Genomic DNA, 24,205 nt, shown 5'->3' with positions numbered 1-24,205 from the left:
GGGACGAGCCGGGGGGGGCACCCCGGGAGGCGGCGGGCCGGACTACAGGTCCCGGCATGCCCGGCCGCGCTCCGCACCTGCCCGGGGAGCGGCTTTTGTTATCGGCGGGGCCGCGGGAGCGATGTACGAGGGCCCCGCCGCCGCCTCCGCGCCGGGAGCAGCGCCTAGCGGTGAGTGCTCCCCGTCCCCCGGGACCCCCGCTGCACCGGGACGCGCCCCCCAGGACCCCCCGCCGCCCCCCGGGACCCCCCGCTTCACCGGGACCCGCCGCCCCCCGAGACCCCTCGCTGCACAGGGACCTGCCGCCCCCCGGGACCCCCCGCTGCACCGGGACCCGAATCTCCCGGTATCCCACCCCCCCTCCGGGGCGCACTGGGTCCCCGCTGCCATCGGGGCACTGTGCCTCCAGCTGCCCCACCCCGGTGTCCCGCTTTCCCGCGGGTCACCGAGCTCCGGCACCCCTGCGCACCCCGAGCCCCCGGGCAGCCCCGGTGGGTGAGCCCTGGGCCGTGCCCAGCTGCTCCCCATCGGTCCCCCGGGGGCGTCACAGGCGGCGGCTGCCGGAGCCCCCCGGACAATTTGCCTTGTGTTGCCCCTTCTCCGGCGCTGGGCTCCTACCGTGGCCCCGCTCCCACCCGTGGGCTCTGACACCCATAACATGTTTCCACACTTCGCTGCCAAAGCCTTTGCCTCTTGCCCGGGTGGGATTTCCCGCTCCCTTGGCGTTAGCAGCCAGGGCCCTGTGGCAGGGACGGGGTCCTGGGGGTCCCAGGGGTCCCGGGGAACAGCTTGGCCACAGCAGTGGCTGGCTGGGGAGGGGGCTCAGTGGTGGTGGCTGGGGTCCGGCTGTGCTTCGCAGTTGCCGGTGCCTGAACCAGGAAGTCTGAGCGGGAGCAAGGAGGATTTTCCTGCTCTGCGGGAAGAGGCTGACGCTGCTGAGGGTATTTCTGCAGGGGGAAGGGGCGGAGGGCGCGGGCCCTCGGGTGCGTGGAACCCGTGGCATGGTCAGTCACGGTGAGGTCTGCGGCAGGGGTAGAGCATCAGGTGTCGGGGTCACGGCAGAACAAAGGCAACGGAGCTGAGCTCTGGCCTGGGGAGCCTGTTCCAGCTGGGAAGCCAGGCAGCACGCAGGATGAACTGCTGGGGCAGGACTCCATCCCTGACAGCCACGGGTGCAAGGAGAGGCCCATTTTTGAGCAACACTTCAGGCAGATGCTTTCTCCTGGGGTTGAAGAAGGGGCTGTGGGAGCCGCAGCCTGGCTGTGTCTGTACCCTTCCCTGCACAACAGCAGGGATGTTCCCAGACCCAGCCTGGGGGGCTCTGCAGGGACCCCTCTGGGGACGCGTCTGGACTGGGGCAGGGTGGGACTGCAGTTACTCCCATCCCAGTGGCAGGACCGAGCCACCACCTTGTCCACACCCTCGCCCCACACACTGACCTTGCTGCTCTGCAGCCCCCTGACCCATGCGCTTGTGGAGGCTCCTTGCAGCCTCCCCTCCCCAGCCCCAGGCTCCTGCCACAGCAGCTGAGGAGAAAAAATAGCCCAGAGTGAGCCCAGCGGCCCCAGGGCTGCTCAGCTGCCGCCGAGCGTTGGCACCCGGCTGCAGGGTGGGGAAAGGGCTTTGGGTCAAGCCCAGCCCAGCCCTGCGCGCAGGCAGAGAGATGCCCAGGCAGGGACTCCATGACGGCATCGGGGCAGGGCAGAGAGCAGCAAGCGCAGGTCGGCACATGCACCAGGGTGCGGGCTGAGCTGGGGTCCCGCTTCTCCTGGCCCACCACCGCCCGCCGGTGCCCCAGGTCCACCATCCTCCTGCTCTCGGCCAGCTCCCTGCTAGCCCCAGTGGTGGGGCAGGTCCCCAGGTCATCGGCAGCCGAATGCTGGTGGCTGGGAGGATGGCAGGGTCTGGGGCGATGGCAGCTGCTCACGCGTGTCTGAACAAGGTCCCCCGTGGGGAGAGTTAATGTACGTGCAGGAGCTGGGCCAAACGGAGACGCAGGGCTCTGGCAGCCCCAGCTGAGCGCTGACTCACCAGCCGGGCTCCTTCCCTGGAGCCAGCAGCAGCGCGGGGAGCAGGGCAGCGGCAGCCCGGCACCTCGGCACGGTGGGTCCCCTTCCTCCTCTGGGGAGAAGCGGGGAGGGAGAGGCTCTGTGGGTTTGGGGCTCGGGAGCTGTCCTCTGGGCAGCACAGTGCAGGCTTGGTCTGCCTAGGTCTGGGGGTCCTGGTGCTGTGGGGCAGAGGGCTGTGGGGCTGCAGGTGTGCTTCGGTGTGTCCCTGCTGCCTTGTGCCTGTCCCATGTGCCGGGAGGGGACCAGGCCTCGCTGGAGGGAGGTGCAGGGTCGTCTCGCCTGGCTGCTGCATATGTGACAGCAGCCATGAGCATGTGCCGGCAGGGAGGGCAGCGATGCCCTGGCATGAGCCTGCTCCAGGGACGAGGGGCTTGCTGGTGCTGCAGCACAGGTGGGGGCATGGGGCTTGCGTGGGAGGCTCCTGCCCCACCAGGCAGCAGGGCAGAAGTGCCAGCAGCAGCGCCAGCAGCAGCGCCAGCAGCAGCTGCAGCCTGAGCCAGGGCCACTGGAGGTGGCATGAGAGCAGGAACGTGCTGGTTTTATGGCCTGTCGCGTGATGTGTTTATGGCTGGTATAGGACTGCCATGGATGCTGCCCAGCCCTGCCCTGGGTGACACGGCAGATCCCTGCTCCCCATCCTGGCGGTGATGGGGTGGAGGATCACAGCTGAACTTTGCTCTTCAAGGTGGGGCTCCCGAGGGCTCCCGCAAGAGCCGCTGGCACCACGGCTCTGTCTGCCCGCTGCCAAGCAGCTGTACGGCTCGTTCTCCTGCCCGCTCCTGCAGGCAGGGCCTCTGCCAGCCTGGGGGGAGCAGGGTCCTGCCCAGTCCCTTTGGAGCATCCTCTCCCCTGTCTGGCGCTGATCTGGACATCACCAAGGGTTTGCTTTGGTGCTGAGCCCCCCGCTTCACATAGCGGCTGCTGCAGAGGCGGTGCTGAGCAGGTACGCTGACCTGGTGCGATCCCCAAAACTGCTCCACGTTCAGCAGCAGGTGGTGGCTGAGCTGGGGCCTGCCTGGGCGCTGGCTGTCCCTGCAGTCCCCCTGTCCCCACAGCAGCCTGCAGGCTGGCTGGGGAGTGGGGAGTGGGGATGCCTGAGTGGGGCCGTGCTGTCCAGCTCTCTTCAAGCCCCTGGGCCTGGGAGATGCTGCCGCAGGGGAGGGGGGTTTGGCCAGCCAGCAGGGTGCAAGGGGACACGCAGATGTTTGAGCGTGTGGCTGGGGTGTAGGATGCATCCCCCGTCCCCTGAGCATCACCCTGACAGCTCCTTCTCCCCAGGCAGTGGCCTGAGAAGGGACTCTGCTGCCTGCCAGTGCTGCTCCAGGGAGCCAGGGAGGACGGTGCTTCTTCCCATGGCAGCCAGCCCCCCCACGTAACGCCAGCCAAACTGGACACCGCGGTCCCACGGGAGACCCTCCCTGGCCAGCGCCTGCCCACCTGCCACCTCTGGCCCGGCCCGGACTCGACCATCGCTGCCCTGCCCCACGCTGGCCCAACATCCCATGGGTCAGCCGCAGGTGGCCGCCGCGATGCTGCGACCATCACCGGTGGGTAGAGCTGGGCGGTGCTGGTGCGTGGCCCTGGGGACCGGGGTGACGAGCTGGGGCAGCTCCGGGCTGGTCCTTTGTCCTGTCCCCATCGCGTGGCCGGAGCTGAGCCGCCATCCCAGCATCCCTCGCCCCACACCGGCATCCCTGGCCTGCTGTCCCCAGCGCCGCTCGGCCGGGCAGAGCGTGGCCAGGAGATGGCAGCAGGACCCCGCCCGCAGAAAGCAGCGGGGTGAGAGGGGAGCTGGGGCGGGGGTCCTGTGAGCCGCCCTGCAGGGGGACCCCCAGTCCCCACACGAGTGGCTGTGGGGACAGACCCAGCCGGTGGCACCAGCCCCAAACCCCGAGGGGACAGACTGGGCTGAGGGGTGCGGGAAGCACTCCCCCGCCATGACCCGCCCTGCGCCCACCTCCTCCCAGGTGCCCCCCACCCTCCGCTGATGCCGTGCCCCTCTGTCCCCAGACTTGTGCAGCAATGATGTCCCCGAGGTGGAGATCATCAGCCTTCTGGGCGAGCAGCTGCCCCGCTACACGCTGCGGGCTGACACCGTCTTTGGCTACGAGCATGGCGACTGGCTGCGTGCCCGCCCCGGACCCCCGGAGCCCGCAGCCCCCCTCACCCCCCAGCAGGTTGAGGAGACCCTGCAGTACTTCCGTGAGTGCCTCATCCTGCGCCGTGGGGCTGGCGAGGGCAGCGGGGTGCGGGCAGCGGGGTGCGGACAGCGGTGCAGGCAGTGCCGGGCTGGGTCAGGGCTGTGAGAGCAGCGCAGGAGCTAATCGCCGCTAACGGGATTGACGGGCTGGATTTCCTTGCTCAGAACATCCCGGGCTAATTCTGGGAGCAGCTTCTGCTGAGCCGAGCCGGATGCTCGGAGAGAGCCTGTGTCATCTCCCAGGATCCCCCTGTTCATCCCCGCTCCCCCTGCACTGTGCCATGGCTCCCCGGGGTGGGACACCGGCAGGGGGATGGTGAGGGGTGCGCCAGTGGCCCCGGTGCTGCTGCCCCACCAAACACAACAGACTGGAGCAGCCGAGGGGGGCACGAGGCTGCTGCTGCCAGTGCAGCCCCCGGAGCTGTGGGGAGCGGCTGCTTGGGGGGAGACACCCACAGCCCCCGTGGTCTGGCAGGGGTGATGCCCCACGGCGGTGCAGTGAGGCCCCTTTCTGCCGTGGGGTTGGGGTTCAGCGGGGGGCACAGACGGATTATCTCTGCTTTGCTTCTGCCTCTGCTCCATGTGCGGCGAGGGCAGGATTAGAGCGAGGGGCTGGAGGATGGACATGGGGAGACAGATGGGGCTGAGGGCCTGGCCCCGCTGCCAGCCCAGCTCCCACCCCCCGCCTCCGACAGGCTGGGGACAATGGGGACAAACCCGCCCATCGTGCCCTGCCGGTGCTGGCAGCCTTCCCCACCCATGCAGCAGGCAGTGGGTTGTGCCCATCCCCCCCAACCACCCGCACTCCCCTACCCTGCAGCAACAGCAGAAGGGCTTGAGCCCCAACCCCATTTGTATGCGGTGGGGCAGGGCACACCCAGCTCGGCAGGGCACACCCAGCTCAGCAGGACCCCGGGCACCCCCTCTCTGTAGGGACAGCCATGCCTGGCCCCAGGAGCCCCTGGGCGTCACATTTCCCGGTGCCTCCGGTGCTGTTTGTGTGTGCTGGCATGGAGGGGGCCCTGTGCTGCCTCATCCCTTTACCCAAACCTTTAAGCTGCCGTCAGAAATAGCCCCCTGTAATCTGCTTGTGCAGAGATGCAGGGGACCTGCCTGGAGGAGCAAATCCCCAGGCAGGGGATTAGGAAGAAGCAGCTCCTGCCTGACCATGCCAAGGCACACACTTGTGTCCTTGGGGTCCCTGGGGCGCAGGTGCCCCGGTAGAGCTGGTGGGGCTCCTGCCCTCACACTGCCATCCCCAGGGAGAAGCACCAGTGCAAGGAGGAGGGCAAGGCTGGGCCTGAGGGTGCCTGGCTCGGGCCCCAGCTCCAGGAGGGTCCCAGTGGTCATGGCAGGATGTGGTTTGGGGTCAGGATCCCGGCAGGCAAATAAAGGCATCATTATGATGGTGAGAGGCAGCTTCAGCCCCAGCCTTGTCGATTCATTGATTAGTTTGGTACTAACGAGAACCGGCACTGGGGCAGGCGATGGGAACAAGCAGTGCGTGTGTTGGCATTACCAGCATCATGCTCAGCACGCCGCGGTGCCATGGTGTGGGGTCCTGAGCGCAGCCCCGCTGCCCTCCCGCCCGCGAGGCTTGTGCTACGTGCCAGCCAGCTCCTCCATAATTCAGCACAGCATGATTTATTCAGCTCTCCTGCTTCAGCACTGCCTCTGCACAAGTGTGGTTGTGGGGGAGCTGGGGGTGCCAGCCCAGGACAGCCTGGATGGGGCAGGGGGGGTCCAGGCTCATGCCAGTCCATGCTCAGAGTAAGGGGGTGCTGAGTGGGACAGGTTGGAGGGGGATGAAAAAGCCCTTTCCCAGCTCAGGGACCCGCACGTCCCAGCACTGCCCTGGGCACCCAAGTGTGCAGAATTTGTGGTGAGCTGTCGGTGATGATGGGGGGACCCAGGCCTGGGGTTCAACAGCAAGGCTAGCCGTGCAGAGGGCAGGGAGCTTTGGCAAAGGCTCTACTGTGTCGTAACCTGACCAACATGGGGACCCCAGTCCCGCACACAGGCTGGGTTTGGGATGAAGGACCCAAAGCCTCTCCTTGTCACTCCTAAGTGGCAGAAGCTGCCCGCTGTGTGTGACCCATTGGGTCAGCCCTGCGAAGCACTGCTCGGGGACCGGTAAGCCCGCAGTATCCCCCCTCAGCAGTCAGCGCTCACCACCCTCCCTGGGGACCCGTGTGCCCAGACCCCCCTGCGTCCACGGGCTGGGAGGTGGGACACAGCCCAGCTGCACCAGCACCCCGGGGCCCAGCAGGACTGTCCTGATGGGTCCCCAGGGAGCCCCGACGGGGAGCCTGGTCCTGGGGTGCCTGGTGGGGAGCATGCCTGCAGGATGCCCTGATGGGGTCCCCAAGGCACCCCGGGGGAGCACACAGCTGCAGCGAGCCGATCCGCAGGCGCGGTGGAGCGGGGGGAGCGGGCAGCCCCGGCCCCCCCCCGGCCCCGCCGCCCCCGCCCGGCCCCGGCCCCGCCCCCGCCCCCGGCCCCCGGGGACGCGCCCCGCAGGTGCGCGCAGACGGGGCGACCCGATAAATAGGGCGGGAGCGGCCGGCGGGGCTTGGTACGGCTGGGCTGGGCTGGGCTGGGCTGGGCTGGGCTGGGCTGCGGTGGGCTCGGCTCGGCTCGGCACGATGGAGATCTGGAGCAGCCCCGCCGCCTACGACGAGCTGAACGGGAACGCGGAGCGGGGCGGGGGCGCCGACCCCATCGCCCGGGAGCTGGAGGAAGGTGAGGGCGGCCCGGCCCGGTCCTGGCCCGGGGAGCGCGGCTGCAGCGGGGCCGGGGTCCCGGGCTCCCGCCGGTGGGTGCCGTTACCCGTCCCGTCCGTGCGTTTCCCCCTCCCCGCTGTGGGGTGCGCAGCCCTGGCCCCTGCTTGCAGCGACCCATCCCGGGAAAGCGGTCGCCTCGTCCCTTGGGGCCCCCTGGGTCACCCTGACCCCAGAGAGGGTCGTCCCCGCTCCGGTGGTGCTGGGGAGCAGGCAGAGGGGTGGGGTGAGGGTCTCCTGCCAAGTCTGTGTGTGCCCATGGGGATGGGGGTCCCCGCATCGCGCTGGATCAGGCCCGCGGATGGGGTCGGTGTTTACATGTTTGCCAGCGCTGCAGCCCCCAGCATCTCCCAGGGCCTGCCACTTGCTCAAACTGTAACAATGCTCATGCTCTAATTATTTCCAATTAACGGCTCAGTGGCCTGACGAGGTGCAGTTGGGGACCCCTGCAGGGAGCAGGCCCTGTCCAGGCGTGGGGAAGGGGGTCAAGGCTGGGGCTGGGGTTGGCCTCTCTCCCCGTAGATGTGCCCGCTGGTGTATGTGCCTGCTGGGGTGCAGGGCCAGCACCCGGGGCAGTGGGGACGGGATGGGACGGGGGTGGCTGGTGGGGGCATTGCCATGGCAATGCGCGCACCATTACACAATCCCAGCTGGGGTGGTGTAATGGGATTTGTGCGGCTGAGCCTCTCCCGTTAACCCGCTTTGTCTGCCTGGCTGGGAAGCGCGGCCATGGCTGGGGACACACGTCGAGGCCCCGAGCGCAGCCAGCGCTGCTCTGCCAGGGGAAACCGAGGCACATGCCCTTGGGGCAGTCAAACATCAGAAAGGAGCATCGGGAGCAGCGATGTGGTGCAGGCAGGGCCCAGGGGCTTCGTGCTTGCTGCCAGCTCCCTCCCACCGCGCAGCTCCGGTGCTGCCATCTGGGTGCGTGCCCGGCGCTGTCTGGCAGCTTCTGCAGGCGCAGTTGGCAGGATCGATGCCGGGGGGACAGACATCCCTGTCCTCATGCCACCTCTCCCCGCTAGAGACCCAGATAGCGGCAGGGGAGCAGGCAGGGCTTTAGTTGGGGCCCAGCCTGATGCAGTAGTGTGGCGTGGTCTTGGCCTGGCAGGCAGCTGCCTGTTACTGGGGCGACCTGCCTGCAGCTGCCTTTGCCCCTGTGGTTCAGTGGGGATCCCTGCGTCGCTGCAGCTGGAGGGGTGTCGGAGTGGGTGTGTGGGGCAGCATCCTGAGAGGATGGGCTTGGCTCTGCCTTGGCCAGCGTCTCCAGGGAGAAACTAGGGCAGGGCTGGCTTCTTGGGGGACATCTGGGGGAGGGGGATGGGGACAGATTGGAGGGGATGCTGCCTGCGAGCCTGGCTCTGCACGGTACCACCCACTGCTATTTATACTGGAGCTCCAGCCTGCTTTTTGCTGGAGATGTCACCTCCGATCTTGTCTCTGCTGTCTGCCTTTCCCCATCCCTCCTTCCCATCTGTGTATCCTGCGGTGGGGCTGGCACTGTCTGGGCTGGGGTGATGGGTGCAGCGAGGGGAGCTCTGTGTCTTTCCTGCTGCCCCAAGGTGTGGGCAGGGTTGGGGGGTGAGGTGGGAGCACCCCATGGTGCTGTCATGGCTGTGAGCATCCCTGCCTGTCTCTGCTGCCAAGCAGATAAAAGGTCCTTTTTGGTGACCAGCGTGGAGCCACTTTGTGCCTCCTGCAGCAGCCGCCTCCCATTCCCTCTGCCACGCAACCCTGGGGGCAGCGAGTGCCGATGGGGGGCTGTGGTGGGGACAGTGCTGAGGCCCTGGGCCGGTGCTCCCGCAGGGTGGGGGTTCATCCTTCACCCTTCTCCCCCAGTCCTGTGCGCTGAGCGGATGGTCAGGATCACGAAGACCTACCACGACATCGATGCCGTCACCAACCTGCTGGATGAGGTATGCCAATGCCCACCCCGCAGATGGGCTTGGGCAAGGGCTGGGGGCTGGTGGGACCCTGGGGATGCTGGGCAGAGCAGGGGACGGGCCCCAGCTGATGCAGACCTGCCCCTTGCAGAAGGAGCGGGACCTGGAGCTGGCAGCACGCATCGGGCAGTCCCTGCTGAAGCAGAACCGGAGCCTGACTGAGCGCAACGAGCTCCTGGAGGAGCAGCTGGAGTTGGCCAAGGAGGAGGTAACAGCCCCTGGGTGCAGGGTCCTGGCCTCGGCCCCCCACATGCCTGGCCTGGGGGCTGTGGATGGCCGTGGTCCCCTTGACTGTGCCCTGATGCTGCTTCTCCTCCCAGATTGCGCAGCTGCGCCACGAGGTCTCCATGCGGGATGACCTGCTCCACTTCTACACCACCACGACAGAGGAGAGCGAGCCCACCTCTGCCACCTCCACGCCGTGAGTGGGGGGTCCCTGTCCCACCACTTGCCTGGGGCAGGACTGCTCCTGTGGGGCTGGGCAGAGGTGCTGGGCTGTAGCCATCGCCCTCCCTGGGGTAATGTCGGGGCTCATGCTCCCTTCCCTCACATGTCTTCCGTGGGTCCAGCCCCATGCAGCTGGGTCGCTGCAGATGCCTGCCTGGGACCTCGAGGGAGTGGGCAGGGGGCTGGGTGGGCAGCCCCATCCTGCCTGCACCGCAGGTGCTCAGCACACCCTTCCTGCCGCCCCCAGGCTGCGCCGGCAAGAGTCCTCGCTGTCCCTGCAGCAGTACTTCCAGTACGACACCTTGCAGCAGAAACTCAAGTACCTGGAGGAGGAAAACCAGAAGCTTCGCATGGAGGTGAGCAGAGCTGGGTGGTGGGGTGCCCCTCTCTGTGCCCGCCTCTGTCCCGCTTGCTGCCAGGGGGCCTGCGCTGGCCCCTTGGGAGGCTGGAGGTCCTGCCTGGTGTACTCAGCCCCTCTGACCCCCGCCCCAGGCCACCAACATTGCAACGGAGACCTGTCGGTATGAGGACCAGGAGCAGCAGCTGATGATCGACTGCGTGGAGCAGTTCTGTACGTGGGGCTGGGCTTGCGGGGGGGGGGCAGCTCCTCTCCAGGCTTGGGCTGGGGGTCTGCAGCATCACTGCATGGGCTGGGGGCCTGTGCCCTGTCGGTGACGGACCTGGGCCCTCCCCAGCTGAAGCAAGCCGGCAGGTGGCTTACCTCTCCGACGAGCTGGCCCGCAAGGTGGAGGACACGGCACGGCAGCAGGAGGAGATCAGCCAGCTCCTGGTGCAGGTCGTGGACCTGCAGCAGAAGTGCCGCGCGGTGAGCAGTCCTGCCGTGCTGGGGGGTGCTGGGGGTGTGGGGGGCACAGCTCCCTGACCTGCCCGCTCCTACCCACAGTCTGCTTCAGAGGTGGAGGAGCTCCAGCAGCACCTGGCCGTGGCGAATGAAGCGCGGCAGCAGCTCCAGACGGAGGTGAGCCCACGGAGGGGCCCAGCCATGGGTGCCCCGGCCTGTGGAGGGGGGTCCTGCCCCGCTGCCACCGGGGCCGTGCCTGAGCTACCCCTGTGCCCGCAGCTGCGGGACCTGCAGGAGAAGTACGCCGAGTGCGGCGGGATGCTGCAGGAAGCCCAGGAGGAGGTCAAGAGCCTGCGCAGCCGCAGCCTGCCCAACAGCACCGTCAGCCGCTTTGGCGCACCCAGCCTCCTGCCTGTGGTGAGTGGGGGGCACGGGCAGCTGCAGGGGTAGGGGCTCTGCTCTCCCCTCTGCTGACACCGCGTCCCCTGTGTCTCCAGGACTCGCTGGCGGCTGAGATCAAGGGGACGATGAGGAAGGGGACAGACAGCTCCTCCTCAGACTATAAGTGAGTGTGGGCATTGGTGGCTCATGCTGGGCTAGGAGGGTGGGGGTCCCTGGGGGCTGCCTTGAGGGTCCGTCCCTGCCTGCTTCCTGCCCACAGGAGCTATCGGCGCATCTTTGAGACGGTGAAAGCGGTGAACCAGGCGACCAAAGCCAAGACTTGCTCCGAGTCTCCTCACAACATGCCGGGCTCCAAGCAGTTGTCAGCCGCCCCCTCCGCAGGGGCCAGCACCCCCCGCACCAGCTGCACCGGCTCGGAGGGCACCCAGTGAGCGCTGCAGTGGGGGCTCAGGGGGGTGGGACAGAGCTGCTGCCCCTGCGGAGGAGCTGGGGTGCTGGTGAGATGTCGATCACACCAGAGCATTAATCAATGCCGCAAGCCTGGGGCAGGGGGACAGCAGGCACAGCCAGAACCTGCTGCGGGCAGGGGTCTGGCACAGCATGGGGGGTGCAGTGCGGGACCGGGGCCCCAAGCACCCTAACGCTGCGCCTGCTGGCAGGGACAAGGGGGCCGGTGAGGAGCGCCGGGCGGCCCCGGGTCGGCAGGACCTGGAGGCGGCGGTGCAGCGTCTGTCGGTGCGGCAGCAGAGCCATGCCTCGGACGAGCGCTCCTTCTTCGAGGCGGAGCGGGAGCGCAAGCTGTGGCAGCTGCGGGACGGGGAGAGCTCCAGCGGCTTCCTCACCCCCAACGAGAGCATCATCTCCACTGGGACCAACTACTCAGGGGGCTCGGAGCTCACCGTCGGCTCTGGCTTCTCCCTTGGCTCCCTCACCTACCTGCCTGACAAGCTGCAGATCGTGAAGCCCCTGGAAGGTGAGGGGTGGAGGTGGCTCTCTGGTGGGCAGAGCTGGAGGTGCTGGGAGGGCCCCAGAACACCAGCTGAGCCCCCCGGCTGTGTCCCCCACCCAGGCTCTGTGACACTCCACCACTGGCAGCAGCTGGCGCGGCCCAACCTGGGTGGGATCCTGGTGCCCCGTCCCGGGGTGCTCACCAAAGACTTCAGGCAGCTGGACACTGACCTGGAGGAGGTCTACAGCCTCAATGATCTGGAGGAGGACGATGTGGACACCAGCTCCTTCCAGCTGCTCTCTACCTCAACACCTGCCAAAGCCAAGGAGCGCCCCGGGGGTGAGCGCAGGGCGAGGGGGTGGAGGGGACGCGGTCCCTGGGATGCCCCCGTCCTGCTGCCCCTCGCTCCACCCCGTGCTCTCCCCTCTCGCACTGGTGGCCTGTCCCTGCCACCTACCCATCCCCGTGGGGATGCTCCAGCTGCAGCTGCACGAGGGCTGCTCTGCAGCCGCCGCGCTGGGGTGAGCCCCTGCTCTCACGCCGGTGTGCACCCACCGCAGCCTGGGTGCGTGGAAGGGGCAGGTCTGGGAGAAACATCAGCTCCTGCTTCCACTTGTGCTTGCAGCTGCCTCCTCTGAGCAAGCACCGGACCCAAATGCTGCTGGAGACATGCCCCACACATGCAGCTTTCTGCTGGCGGTGGCACCTCACAGCCTGGCTTTGGCTCTCCTGCTTCCCAGAGCCCTGCTCTCTGCCTCTGCCTGTGTTGTGCCCCCTCCCCATTAACCTGGTGTCTCCTGTCCCTTCCAGTGTTCCTCTCTGTTAACAACCTCCCCCAGACCCTGTCTACCTTCACCATCACCACCTGCCACATCCTCCACCCCACCACTGAGATAACCACGGTGACACCCAGGTAAGGCGCGTGGCCCCCCACCGCCTGCACCGCCACCCCAGCCCCCCCCGTTCCCCCAACCCTCTCCTCCTCCCCCCATGCCTGGCTCTGTGTAGCTTGAGGGAGCAGCGGGCTGGGGGCCACCTGCAGCCCCTGGTGCTCCGAGAGATTGCCTGGCACTTGAAATGTCCCTGAATCTAAAGGTCCCCAAATCTGGCTGCTCCAGTGACTGTGTGGTCAGGGCTGCACGCTCCCCCCCCCGGGAGTGGGACCAGCCCCCTCGGCCTCTGTGCTGCAGCACCTTGATGGGAAGAAGAGCCTTCCTCAGGACAGATGAGGCTGGGCTTACCCTGGGGTGCAGCTCCCTGGGGCCAAGAGCAGCGCTTGCTCCTGCGGCTGATGGAGAGTTGCCTTCCCTGGGAGTGGATGTGGATTTCCTCCTCCCTGGACTCGTGTATAAACCGGGACCTTTCCCTGGGCTGGAGGAGCCAGGCGCTGGGCTGGGGCCGAGCCTGCCTGCCCCTTGAGTGATGAGCACCGTTCCTTAGCCCGCATGGGCCCCTCGAAGGCTGGCGGGGGGTGGTGTGAGCTGGAGTTCACTGGGCACTCTTAGACAAAACCCTGGACGTTTGCAAAATGCTTGTGGAGCAGTGATGATGTCCCATGGCTGCCTGGGAGCTGTGGGGGTCATGGCAGCAGCCCCCTGCCCCAGTGTGGCCCCATGACCTTTGGGGCACTTGGGCAGTGCTGCAGTTGTGGGTATCTCCCACAGCCTGAGGCTTGTTAGGTGAATGGAGGAAAGGGGGCCCTGCTCTGCCTGAGGACCCCCTGGCTCCTCCAGCAGCATCCCCTGGGCCCAGCCCCCCGCTGACCCCCTGCTTCTGCTCTCTCTTCCTCTCCAGTCTCTATAACGCCGTCGTGCCTTCTTGTGGGCCCCTTGAGGGGCTGAGCCTCGGATGCCCCTCACCGGAGTTGTCTTCCCCTGTGCTGGCGTCTGGCCCCGGACCCCCGAGCACCCCCGTGGGACTCATCAGGCTCTTGCTGGTGCGGGGCATCTCCTCTTCTGTGCCAGGGCCTGGGTCGTGGTGGTGCCCCCCACTCCCCTCCCAGGACCCCCAGCATGCTGACACCTGGCCCTCGCCTGCGGGCGGGGGGCAGGACAGACCCCTACCCAGGAGCAGCATTTTCAGCTTGAACCTGGTAGAGAAGCTGCGGCGCCTGGGGCTGGACAAGGTGGTGGCCAGAGGGGAGATGTCCTACACCCAGGGACAGCGCAGGGGAGCCCAGGGTGGGCTGACATGATGACGCTGTGGAGCCCCCAGGCTCAGGACAAGGTGTGTCCTCTGTCCTCTTCATCGCCTGTCCGTGGGGAAATGGAGATGGGACAGGCTTCCAGCCTCAGCTCCTGGTGATGTCCTGGCAGCCCTCGCGGTACCGGCTTTGCCCTGGTGGCCAGGACCCAAGCCTTGTGGTGCCGCGTAGCCCCAGCGCGATGTTCCCCTGCCCTGCGTTATGCTGTGGCGGGGGTCCCATGTGCAGGGAGCCTTGTGATGCGATGCTTGGGGGGCTCTGGGGGGAGCCAGCTCCGGGCAGGGGCTGCGGGCTGATCCTGGCCCCCGTTGTGGTGGTACGGACCCTTGGCAGGAGCCGGTTGCTGGCAATAAAAACTGTTCTTGTTTCTGCTGAGCCTGTCCAAGCAGCAGCTCGGCCCTGCGGGGATGTCCAGGCTGCTGCAGTGAAGGGCAATGCTCAGCCAGGGCTCAGGTGGTCCTGGGGGGACCCGCATGTGCTGGGGTGAGACCTCCCTGCCCCAGGCTGGGCCCCTGGCCAGCACCTGGGCTGACTTTTAAAGAGAATGATGGTTTTAAACTCTTTTCTGCTCACTGAATAGCAGTAGCACCCCCAGCTCTGGGGACACCTGCAGTGGGTGTTTCTCGGGGGCGTAGCTGTGGCCCTGTCCCCTGTCAAATAAATGTGAAGTCACGAAGCAGCTCATGTGTGCTGTGTCTGCCACCGTGCGTCGTTGGGTGTCTGCCCTGCACTTTCTGGTGGGACTGGGGGTGAATCCCACCTGCCTGCCCCCCCCCCACCCCAGCTCCTCCCAGCAAAGACATGAGCAGCAGCGGCCATAGTGCCAAAGCTTTATTGCAGGCAGATACATGCACCGAGCGTGCTGGTGCTCTGCACGGCGGGGCGGCGCGGCGGCTACACAGCATTGGCCAAGTTCTCGGCGCTGCGGCGGCCGAAGTCCATCCAGTCGGGGTAATAGTGGTCATGCAGGGCCTCTGTCCCCTCGTCGCCATGCACATAGCCTTTGCGGTTGCTCAGCTCTGCCAGGGAAAGGGGAGCAGGTCAGAGCGGGCCGGGCTGTGGCTCACGGGGCCCCCCCAAGGGCTGCCCACCCTGCACCTCCCAGTACCTGTGAAGATGTGGGGCAGGAACCGGGAGATGAGGTGCTTCTGCTCCTGGGACAGGGACTCGGGCCAATCCCGCCGGACCAGGCTGGCGGGGAGATGGTGGGGGTCCCCCGCAGGCCCCGGCGCCTCCGCCACGGGCTGGCTCAGGCAGGCGGTCGCCGCGATGGCGAGGAGGAGGCCAATGTACACCATCGCCTTCATGGCTGCGGAGAGACTGAGCGGCAAAAGGGAGCAGAGCGGCTGCAGCCCCTGAACCGGGGGCACGTGCTCAGCCTGCGGCGAGGGGTGACCCGTGCGGGGAGCAGGGTGCTCTTCTCCAGAGCATGGCCGGTCCCCAAGTCCCCTCTGTCCCTCCCAGTGGGTTCCCAAGTCCCCTCTATCCCTCCCTCTGGCCCCCAAGTCCCCTCCATCCCTCCTCCTGGCCCCCCGAGTCTTCTCCATCCTTCTCTCCCAGCTGGCCACAAGGCCCCTGGAGTCACGGACTCATAGACTCTCTCAAGCTGGAGGGGACCTCATAAGGCCCAGCCATCCAACCCCCTGCTCCTCACAGGACAACCTAAAACTAAACCGGATGCGCGAGCACCATCCAGCTGCTCCTCGACCTCCGACAGGCGGGGAGCAGGGTGTTCTTCCCCAGGGCATGGCTGGGCCCCAAGCCCCCTGCGTCCCGCTCTCCCAGTGGGTCCCCAACCCCCCCCGGCCGGTCCCCGCAGCCCCCGGGACTCACCTGCGGGCTCTGGGGCTCGGCGGGCGGCTCGGTCCAGGGCAGGTCCAGGGCAGCCCGGCTCAGCCCTGCTTTTAAAGGCGCTGCCGTGGCTGCCCCACCCCGGGGCGGCTCCGCACCCACCCGCAGCGCTCCGGGGCAGCCCCACGGGCACACGCGTGTGCGCAGGCACGGCTGCGGCGCTGGGGGGAGGCTGTACCCGTGTAGCCACGTGCACGGCTGGAGACCATATGAGACACTGGTCCGTGGTTGTATGTACGCATAGATAAATGCAGAAATATTTTATCTGTATGTATTTTATTTATTTAATGTATTTTATTTATTATTTAATTATTTATTATTGAAATACACATTTGTGTGTTTTATACATACACATGCAGACATATCTAGGTCACTGTATACACACATGTAGATATGCATGTATATAGACATATAGGTATCACTGTAGCTATAACCGTGTATATATACACACACATCGAGTGCACACACACACATGCAGCAGCTGCCAGAGGTATGTCCACATCCATAGACACACGCACATATGTACATATACAGCCATAGATACATATGCTCCTATACAGCTCTCGATACATGCATACATACAGAGGTATGTTCATATACAGCTACCTATGGACATAGGTAAATACAACTCTACCTAGAGCTGGCTATAGGGTACTTGCCTTGATTGCACATATGTGTATAGAAAAGCATAGCTATTTATGTAGCTGGCCATGCACCCCCCCCCCCCCCCCGCCATACATAGATAGCTTACACCCCCATACATATGTATGGAGGCCTATATGTACATACAAGCAGCTAGTTATACATGCAGATACATACACACAAGCGTATATAACTAGCTAAGCTATAGAGCTGTAGCTGCATATATAGAGGTATGTGTAGGTGTAGCTCTAGACAGAGCTACAGCGCGGGGGGGGGGGGGGGGGCAGTTGGTCCATGGGGGTCAGTTTGTCTCTGTCATACGGACATTCATGCATCGAGCGATGAAAATACACATTTGGGGGTGGGGTGGGGGGGCAAGAGTGCATCGGGGAAGGGGGTGGGGGGGTGTGTGGGCTCGTTTGCAGGGAGCCTGCGCGGGGGGGGGATTGGCCACAGCTCCGTGTCTGTGTGCAATTTGAAGATCTCTGGCTAAAGAGATACATTTAAATGCACACACAGCTTACGCACACCCACACTCGCTGTACAGCTACATCTAGAGATAAATGACGGGAGGCCCAGCTGTAGATGCCGCGATAGACAGCTACAGCCAGCACCGATAGCGATACAGAGAGCTGTGCGTGCGCACACATACACACAGCGCTTGCGTGCATGCGCATATATGGGGCACTTGGTCGTGATTATGTGCAGGGGTATATAAAGGTATATCTACAAGTCTATGTACTCACATGGGCCCCCCCCCCCCCCAATAAATCCATACATCAAGAGATAAATCTATAGTTACATGATTACATACATACTTGCATGCTAATCCCCCTCTCTCTGACCACAGAGGGGCATAAGGTATATATCTAGGTTCATATAGACTGGATTTAGCTGTAGATGTAGCTACAGAGAGCGAGCGCGTGTATGCATAAACGCGCACGTGTGTGTCTATGTACGTACACATACACACGCAGCCATGCGCTGCGTGTATCGTCCTATGTTTGGTGACCCTTCAGGGCGGCCGCACCGTGCTGCACAACCGCCGCGCGGGTAGCGAGAGCCATACGTACCTGTGGCCGTCTGCATATACTGGTAGGTACCGAGCCAGCGACAAACGCTGCTGGGGCTACGGCGGGGAGGGTCGCTGCGTGGCTGTATGCGTGGCGCTCGCTGGCTGGCTGCCGCTCGCCAGACGTACTGGCACAGGCAGTATACGAACGTACACGGGGCACTTGGCCCTGGCAGGATAATTTACTACAGCACACAGACACCCCCCATTTCATGTTATCTATGTGTTATTATAGCCTATATGTGCAGATGCGTTATATGTTACTTCATGTATTATGTAATAAACAGTGACTGTACAGTATAATATATAACATTCTACACAATATAAAATATAGATAATATACATAATGTATACAATTGTGACAGATAATATAGTGTATTTTGTGCATCCATCTAAACCCATACATATATTCATATGTAGCTGTAGATACACACAAACGCAGCTGTGTTTATATGGATGGAGACTATATGGGCCCTTTGCCGTTTGTGTCTGTAAAACTCATGGGGTGTGTAACATACACGGGGGGGGTGTGTAACATACATGGGGTGTGTAACATACACGGGGTGTGTAACATACACGGGGGGTGTGTAACATACACGGGGGGTGTGTAACATACATGGGGTGTGTAACATACATGGGGTGTGTAACATACACGGGGGGTGTGTAACATACATGGGGTGTGTAACATACACGGGGGGTGTGTAACATACATGGGGTGTGTAACATACATGGGGTGTGTAATGTACACGGGGGGGTGTGTAACATACATGGGGTGTGTAACATACACGGGGGGTGTGTAACATACATGGGGTGTGTAACATACATGGGGTGTGTAATGTACACGGGGGGGTGTGTAACATACATGGGGTGTGTAACATACACGGGGGGTGTGTAACATACATGGGGTGTGTAACGTACACGGGGGGGTGTAACATACATGGGGTGTGTAACATACACGGGGGGTGTGTAACGTACACGGGGGGGTGTGTAACGTACACGGGGGGTGTGTAACATACATGGGGTGTGTAACATACACGGGGGTGTAACATACATGGGGTGTGTAACATACACGGGGTTGTGTAACATACACAGGGGTGTGTAACGTACACGGGGTGTGTGTAACATACATGGGGTGTGTAATGTACACGGGGGGGGTGTGTAACATACATGGGGTGTGTAACATACATGGGGTGTGTAACGTACACGGGGGGGTGTGTGTAACATACATGGGGTGTGTAACATACACGGGGGGTGTGTAACATACATGGGGTGTGTAACATACACGGGGGGGTGTAACATACATGGGGTGTGTAACGTACACGGGGGGTGTTTAACATACATGGGGTGTGTAACATACACGGTGTGTGTAACGTACACGGGGGTGTGTAACATACACGGGGTGGGTGTAACATACACCGTGTGTGTAACGTACACGGGGTGTGTGTAACATACACGGGGTGTGTAATGTACACGGGGGGGGTGTGTAACATACATGGGGTGTGTAACATACATGGGGTGTGTAACGTACACGGGGGGGTGTGTGTAACATACATGGGGTGTGTAACATACACGGGGGGTGTGTAACATACATGGGGTGTGTAACATACACGGGGGGTGTGTAACGTACACGGGGGGTGTGTAACGTACACGGGGGGGTGTGTAACATACATGGGGTGTGTAACATACACGGGGGTGTAACATACATGGGGTGTGTAACATACACGGGGTTGTGTAACATACACAGGGGTGTGTAACGTACACGGGGTGTGTGTAACATACATGGGGTGTGTAACATACACGGGGGGGTGTAACATACATGGGGTGTGTAACGTACACGGGGGGTGTTTAACATACATGGGGTGTGTAACATACACGGTGTGTGTAACGTACACGGGGGTGTGTAACATACACGGGGTGGGTGTAACATACACCGTGTGTGTAACGTACACGGGGTGTGTGTAACATACACGGGGTGTGTACACAACCCCACACACACTCTGGAGCCAATCAGCCCATATCACTTCCATCCACATAAACATACATGTGCACACGGGCGTGGCTCTAGCTAGATGTACGTGTGTGCGCGCATATAAAGGCACACATACACACAGCTATAGGTATGGACATACACACATGTATAGGCACTTATGTTGATACTGACTGACACTCTATGGGGCCATCGTCCCCACCGGTACGTGTGTGTGTGCACGCATGCCATGGTGTGTGCCATGAGTCGTGGGGGGTGGCTCATGGGGTGCCTGGGGGTGCCCTGGCTGTGCCCAGCCCCACGGCCTGGCTCCGGCTGACGCTGCCACACTCGCCCACCACAGGCTGGCACCAGTGGGGACGCCTTTGCCCGCCCGTTACAACCATGCTGGCACTGGGGGCTCCCCCCCATCCACCCCTCAATCCCCCACCCCCCCACCCCCCAGCATCATGGGGGTCCCCAGGGGGCTGCGCCTCCGGCTGCTTGGGCTCAGTGGAGCACAAAGCTGGGACCAACATGGCACTGGGACCAACGTGGCACTGGGAGCTGTGTCCTCGGCCAGGACACACGCCCCGGAGCAGCCCTGTATCTCCCCACCCCCACCCCAAAAAGCTTTGGGGTGCCGCGGAGGGGGTAGGCACTGCTGCCCCCCCCTTCTGTGCGTGGTGACAGACCTGGCGACACACGGAGCCCACCCCAAGGCTCAGGAACGCCCCGCTGCCGAGCACTGCCTGCCCCAGCGTCACCCCCCCCAGCAGAGCCCTCTCTGCTGCCGCTCGTCTTCCCTTTCAACATCGATAGTGCCTCTTGCCCGTATTGACACTCAGCTCGCGTTCGTAGCGAGCATTTGTCTCAGCCGTCAATAACGCACGCGTGAGTGCCGTGCCACCGAGCGGGCGCCCGGCGCTGCCGGCCCGCGCCTCTGCCACGCGCCGTGTTTGCGAAGGACGATATCGGTGCTCCTCAAACAACCCCAAAACAAATGGGCTTTCAACGAGCAGGGAGGCGGCAGCGCCCCGGTGCCTCCCATGCCCCGCAACAATCGATCGCTCGCTCGGCGGAGTTTTTTTTTAACGAGGAACAAACAAATTGTTTTGCAATTTCTGGCTTTTAATGGCTCAATCTGGGCCATATGAGCCATCAGGGTGACGGGGACACAGCGGCCACTTCCTCCAGCACGCTGGGCTTGGCAGCCCCTTGACGCAGGATCGCGGCCTGACCCTTGGGCGCTCAGGCTGGTCCCTTCTCCCAGCCCTGGCCACGCCTCGACAGGACGGGCCGAGGAAGGCCAGGTAAGCCCTGCTCACAGCATCCCTCGCCTCTGCCCAGCCGCGTCTGGCTCTCCTGGCCCAGCCAGGCCACAGTGGCCGAGGACCCTGGGCTGAGGCGGTGCCTCCCTCTTGCGCCCGACGGGCTGCGAGCAGCCCGGCAAAGCCCAGCGGGTGGGAAGCCTGGAAAGGTCCCTGCGCAGGCGGGGGAAGTTGAATTCTTGGGGCGGCAGCAGAGTGGGGGTTGCGCTGGTTCGGGCTGCAGGCACGTACACGCAGCCCAGCGCGAGCGGCGGCCCCAGCGCTGCCTGCCCTGGCTCCCCGAAGTGCAGGCAGGGCTCGAGGTCACCTGCCGCCTCCGTGCGCTCGAGGGCGCTTCGCGTAATTGCGGCAATTTGGTTTCCAAGAGCAAAGTCTCTCAGGAGGGTAAATGGAGGTGAAATGAACCGAGCGCTCCCCCGCAGCGCACGAAGAGGGGCGGGAAGTCAGGATCGTTGCAGGCAGCGAGTGAACAAACAAGACTCTGTTCTTAGAAAGTGGCCAGCAGCGCAAGCGGCCGCCCAGGCAGCTCCCGGCGCTTCCGGCACCACGCAGGGTGCAAGCGAGCCTCGCCAAAACACCGGGCCCTCGCAGCGGGCAGGCTCAGTTCTGCAGCCAAAGCAGCGCCTGCCCAGGCTGGACGGGGCCAGGGCGCCCAGGAGCGACGCGCACGGGCTTTCTGCACGCTCTTACGGACTTCAGGGTGTTTAATGCCGCTGGTGTGCAGGCGGCGGTTGCCAGCGCCCCCAGCCAGAGCTGCTCTCGCAGGGCATGCTTTACCCGAGCTGACTTTGCTCTCGCTCGCTGGGGGCTCCTAAGCTCAGAGAGGAAAAGGCCCCCCCAGGCCCGGGGCAGAGCCCGGCCACTCTCCTCTCTGCCGGAAGCAGAAGCGCCGGCTGGGCTCACAGGAACATGATGAGCCCAAAGCTGGTGTGGGGTTAACGAACTCCAGGAGGAAGGGACTGACTCAGCAGCCACCACCCCCTCCCTGGCTGTTTAGCTCAGCCTGGGTCAGGGAGCACCGAGGGTGCTGCTCCTCTTCCTCCTCCTCGGGCCTCCCAGCCCTGCAGGGGGGCACACACACACCCCTCCCCGGCACCTGCAGAGCTCCGGGGCTGCACGTCCCACCCCAGCCCTGCTCCAACAGCGCCAGAAGCACCGAGCCAGTGTCACTGCTTACAGAAAGCAACTGAATCCACCAAGCAAATGCCTTTGAAAAACATTTTTATTTAAATAAGACTTTAAATACATTACATAAAACATTAAAAATGAAACCAAAAACCTGCTACTTCACAGGGCATTAGGCAGCAGTTGCAAGCGACACAGAGGCTCTGCAGCTCTATCTACAGTGATGCTCGTTACATTAGTCCAAAATTGATCCCTTGTCAGAAGTTTAACCCAAGGTAACGGTTCCTTCGGGTACGCTAGCCCGGTGTCTTGGGGCTCACGGGGTACCAGCACCCGCCGGGCCTGAACTGCAGACATCCAGCCTTGTGCACGCTCTTCCGTTACTCCTCTTGCTCAAAGCCAAGCTTCCCCAAATCCCTCTGCCACCAGCAGCCAACACCACCTAGAGGGAAGGCGCTATCTCGCCGTGCCATGTCACGGCTCGCGCTCGGTGCCTCGCTCCGCCTGGGACTGCGGGAGGCTCCGCCAGAGTTACCGTCCATCGGAATGGAAGAGCAGCTGGACTGAGGAGCGATCCGGACAGCCTCTGCACTGACGGGCCGAGTCCCTTCGCTTAACTTGGAACATCTGGTTACTTTTAGCTTCAGGCTGGACCGTGCCGAACACCCGATTTACCTCTGTTAAATGAGGGACAGCAAGACGAGATAGCATGGGCTCTTGTCAGTTTATTACATCACCGAATTACACTAGTCCAGACTGAACAGTGGACCCAAGATCGTTACATTACACAAACCGGCTGGTTTTAAACTTATGACAAGGGACAGGCGGGAATTTCATGGTAAGGAAATCTTCTTGCATAAAGCTTCAGTGGCCCACAGGCACTTAAAACCCATGGACTTTCAGCTGGTCGTCTTTAGCCAGTCCAATCTGCAAGAAAGAAAACGCACTTTACAGCGCACCGAAGCGGAGGGGCCTCCGCGTGCCCCGGTGCAGCATCTACACTGGAACAGCCGAGCTTCTGCTCCCCTCTAAGGGACGGAACGATGACGAGATTGCAACGGCCAAACCCTGCGGACGGCATCTGCCCCAAGCAAGAATGTCAAGAAGAACAGAAAGCGCTTCCTCCGTCCGCCGGCTCTTTTATCGCTAAGGGAATTAGAACCTGTGTGGTTATTGAAGAAGACACTCCCGTTTAGTTTAAAATCGAGCCGGCGCGCGCGCAGCAGAGCAAAAGCATCCTACCTCTACGAGGAACTGGCATATGTTCTTGCGCTGGTCGCCTTGCAGCTGAATCACTTCTCCATACTCGGGGTGTTCGATTACAGTACCATTGCAGGCAAATTTCTGCGGGGAAGAAGAGCGAGGCCGCCTTAGCACGATGCAAACCGCGAACGCCGCTCCCGGGCGCCTCTGCAGCCCCCAGACACCCCGCCAGCCCAGCGCCGGGGGTCCCCCCGCAGCCCCCACCTTTTTGAAGGCCTTCACCAGTTTCTTTTTATCGTAATCATCCGCGATGCCCTGGACTGTGGTGAGGGTCTTCCTGCCGTTCCGCTGCTGGATCCTTATATGGATGTAGTCCTCAGTGCCGGCAGGGAGCAGGTCATCACCCTTACTTGCATCAGCAAAGGGGTCTGCGGAGAGCGCCCGTCACACCCCGGCCCACCGCGCTCCCCATTGGCCAGCCCGCCCGCCCGTCAGACGCAGGACCCGCCCCCCTCCTTCCCCCCCCCCCGCGGCTGACGCAACCGGCCCCGGGAATAGCAACTGCGCCACGGGGCGGGGCCGCCGCAGGGCGGGGCCGCCAGGCCGCTCCCCCGGCCCGGCCCGGCCCCGCCGCCGCCCCGCGGGCCTCACCGAAGGGTTGGAGGTTCTGGATAGCGGACATACGATACGCTTCCCTTCCCTCGGCGGAGGCGGCGGCGGCGGAGGCGGCGGCGGCGCGAGCGGCTCTCGGCGGAGGATGCTCTCTCGGCGGTGGCTCGAGACGCTGTCAGGGGGGCGGGACTGGCGCCGCCCGCTTATATACCGCCTCCGCGTGACGCCAGCACGCACGGGAAGCGGGGGCGGCGATTGGCCGCCTCGCGCGTGGCGTCACGCCGTACGGGGGAGCGCGGCCGCGCCCCGGCTGGCGCGAGACGGGCGGGCGCATGCGCGGCGGAGGAGCGGGATGGGGTGGGATGGGGGGGGCCGGCCTCGCGCGGGGCAGCGCATGCGCAGCGTGGCGGGCGCCTGGCGGGGCCCGAGGCCGCGCCGGGCCCGGGCCTGGGTGGGGTCCTTCGGGGCCGACCCCAGCCCCCCGATCCCCGCCCCGGCCCCGCGGGTTCTGCCCCCCCCGCGCCCCGCTGGGCCCAGCTCCGCGCCGGGCCGGGCGGGGGAGCGGGGCCGTGGCGCCCGTCGCGGTCCCCGGGGTGCGACACAAGCCC

The 24,205-nt window shown here is 63.9% G+C and overlaps 3 protein-coding genes across 4 annotated transcripts; 1 reads left to right on the top strand and 2 right to left on the bottom strand.

The window, feature by feature from the left end:
- The first annotated feature begins 108 nt into the window (after positions 1-108).
- Positions 109-14,473, top strand: HAP1 (huntingtin associated protein 1). 2 transcript variants are annotated; one of them, XM_075116866.1, is made up of 17 exons: positions 109-170; positions 3,348-3,616; positions 4,080-4,271; positions 8,889-8,965; positions 9,084-9,200; positions 9,313-9,413; positions 9,687-9,795; positions 9,932-10,010; positions 10,135-10,265; positions 10,344-10,418; positions 10,521-10,658; positions 10,739-10,806; positions 10,903-11,070; positions 11,303-11,616; positions 11,713-11,931; positions 12,403-12,505; positions 13,387-14,473. In XM_075116866.1, exons 4-17 carry the CDS (start codon positions 8,906-8,908, stop codon positions 13,784-13,786), a joined length of 2,082 nt encoding a protein of 693 aa, XP_074972967.1. In that variant the 5' UTR covers positions 109-170; positions 3,348-3,616; positions 4,080-4,271; positions 8,889-8,905; the 3' UTR covers positions 13,787-14,473. The 2 variants fall into 2 exon arrangements, with proteins under 2 accessions (XP_074972967.1, XP_074972968.1); XM_075116867.1 differs by lacking the exon at positions 109-170 and adding an exon at positions 1,701-2,103.
- A 138-nt stretch (positions 14,474-14,611) lies between these two features.
- Positions 14,612-15,711, bottom strand: LOC142067853 (gastrin/cholecystokinin-like peptide). The gene is made up of 3 exons (XM_075116840.1): positions 15,629-15,711; positions 14,904-15,115; positions 14,612-14,814 (listed from the first exon to the last, which is right to left on the bottom strand). Exons 2-3 carry the CDS (start codon positions 15,100-15,102, stop codon positions 14,690-14,692), a joined length of 324 nt encoding a protein of 107 aa, XP_074972941.1. The 5' UTR covers positions 15,103-15,115; positions 15,629-15,711; the 3' UTR covers positions 14,612-14,689.
- A 6,776-nt stretch (positions 15,712-22,487) lies between these two features.
- On the bottom strand, positions 22,488-23,819 carry EIF1 (eukaryotic translation initiation factor 1). The gene is made up of 4 exons (XM_075116788.1): positions 23,637-23,819; positions 23,250-23,413; positions 23,025-23,126; positions 22,488-22,709 (listed from the first exon to the last, which is right to left on the bottom strand). Exons 1-4 carry the CDS (start codon positions 23,665-23,667, stop codon positions 22,665-22,667), a joined length of 342 nt encoding a protein of 113 aa, XP_074972889.1. The 5' UTR covers positions 23,668-23,819; the 3' UTR covers positions 22,488-22,664.
- Positions 23,820-24,205: the final 386 nt, after the last annotated feature.

The sequence above is a fragment of the Phalacrocorax aristotelis genome, chromosome 23 (genome assembly GCF_949628215.1).
Source record: "Phalacrocorax aristotelis chromosome 23, bGulAri2.1, whole genome shotgun sequence".
Taxonomy (NCBI): domain Eukaryota; kingdom Metazoa; phylum Chordata; class Aves; order Suliformes; family Phalacrocoracidae; genus Phalacrocorax; species Phalacrocorax aristotelis.
This window is presented reverse-complemented; position numbering and strand designations above follow the sequence as displayed.

Coding starts and splice junctions, on each gene's coding strand:
- EIF1 (XM_075116788.1), bottom strand. CDS start 23,667: ATGTCCGCTATCCAGAACCTCCAACCCTTCG. Junction 23,414..23,636: donor CCAGAACCTCCAACCCTTCG/GTGAGGCCCGCG, acceptor CGCTCTCCGCAG/ACCCCTTTGCTGATGCAAGT. Junction 23,127..23,249: donor TGGTGAAGGCCTTCAAAAAG/GTGGGGGCTGCG, acceptor TCTTCCCCGCAG/AAATTTGCCTGCAATGGTAC.
- HAP1 (XM_075116866.1), top strand. CDS start 8,906: ATGGTCAGGATCACGAAGACCTACCACGACATCGATGCCGTCACCAAC. Junction 9,796..9,931: donor ACCAGAAGCTTCGCATGGAG/GTGAGCAGAGCT, acceptor CCCCCGCCCCAG/GCCACCAACATTGCAACGGA. Junction 11,071..11,302: donor ACCGGCTCGGAGGGCACCCA/GTGAGCGCTGCA, acceptor GCCTGCTGGCAG/GGACAAGGGGGCCGGTGAGG.
- LOC142067853 (XM_075116840.1), bottom strand. CDS start 15,102: ATGAAGGCGATGGTGTACATTGGCCTCCTCCTCGCCATCGCGGCGACC. Junction 14,815..14,903: donor CCTGCCCCACATCTTCACAG/GTACTGGGAGGT, acceptor TTTCCCTGGCAG/AGCTGAGCAACCGCAAAGGC.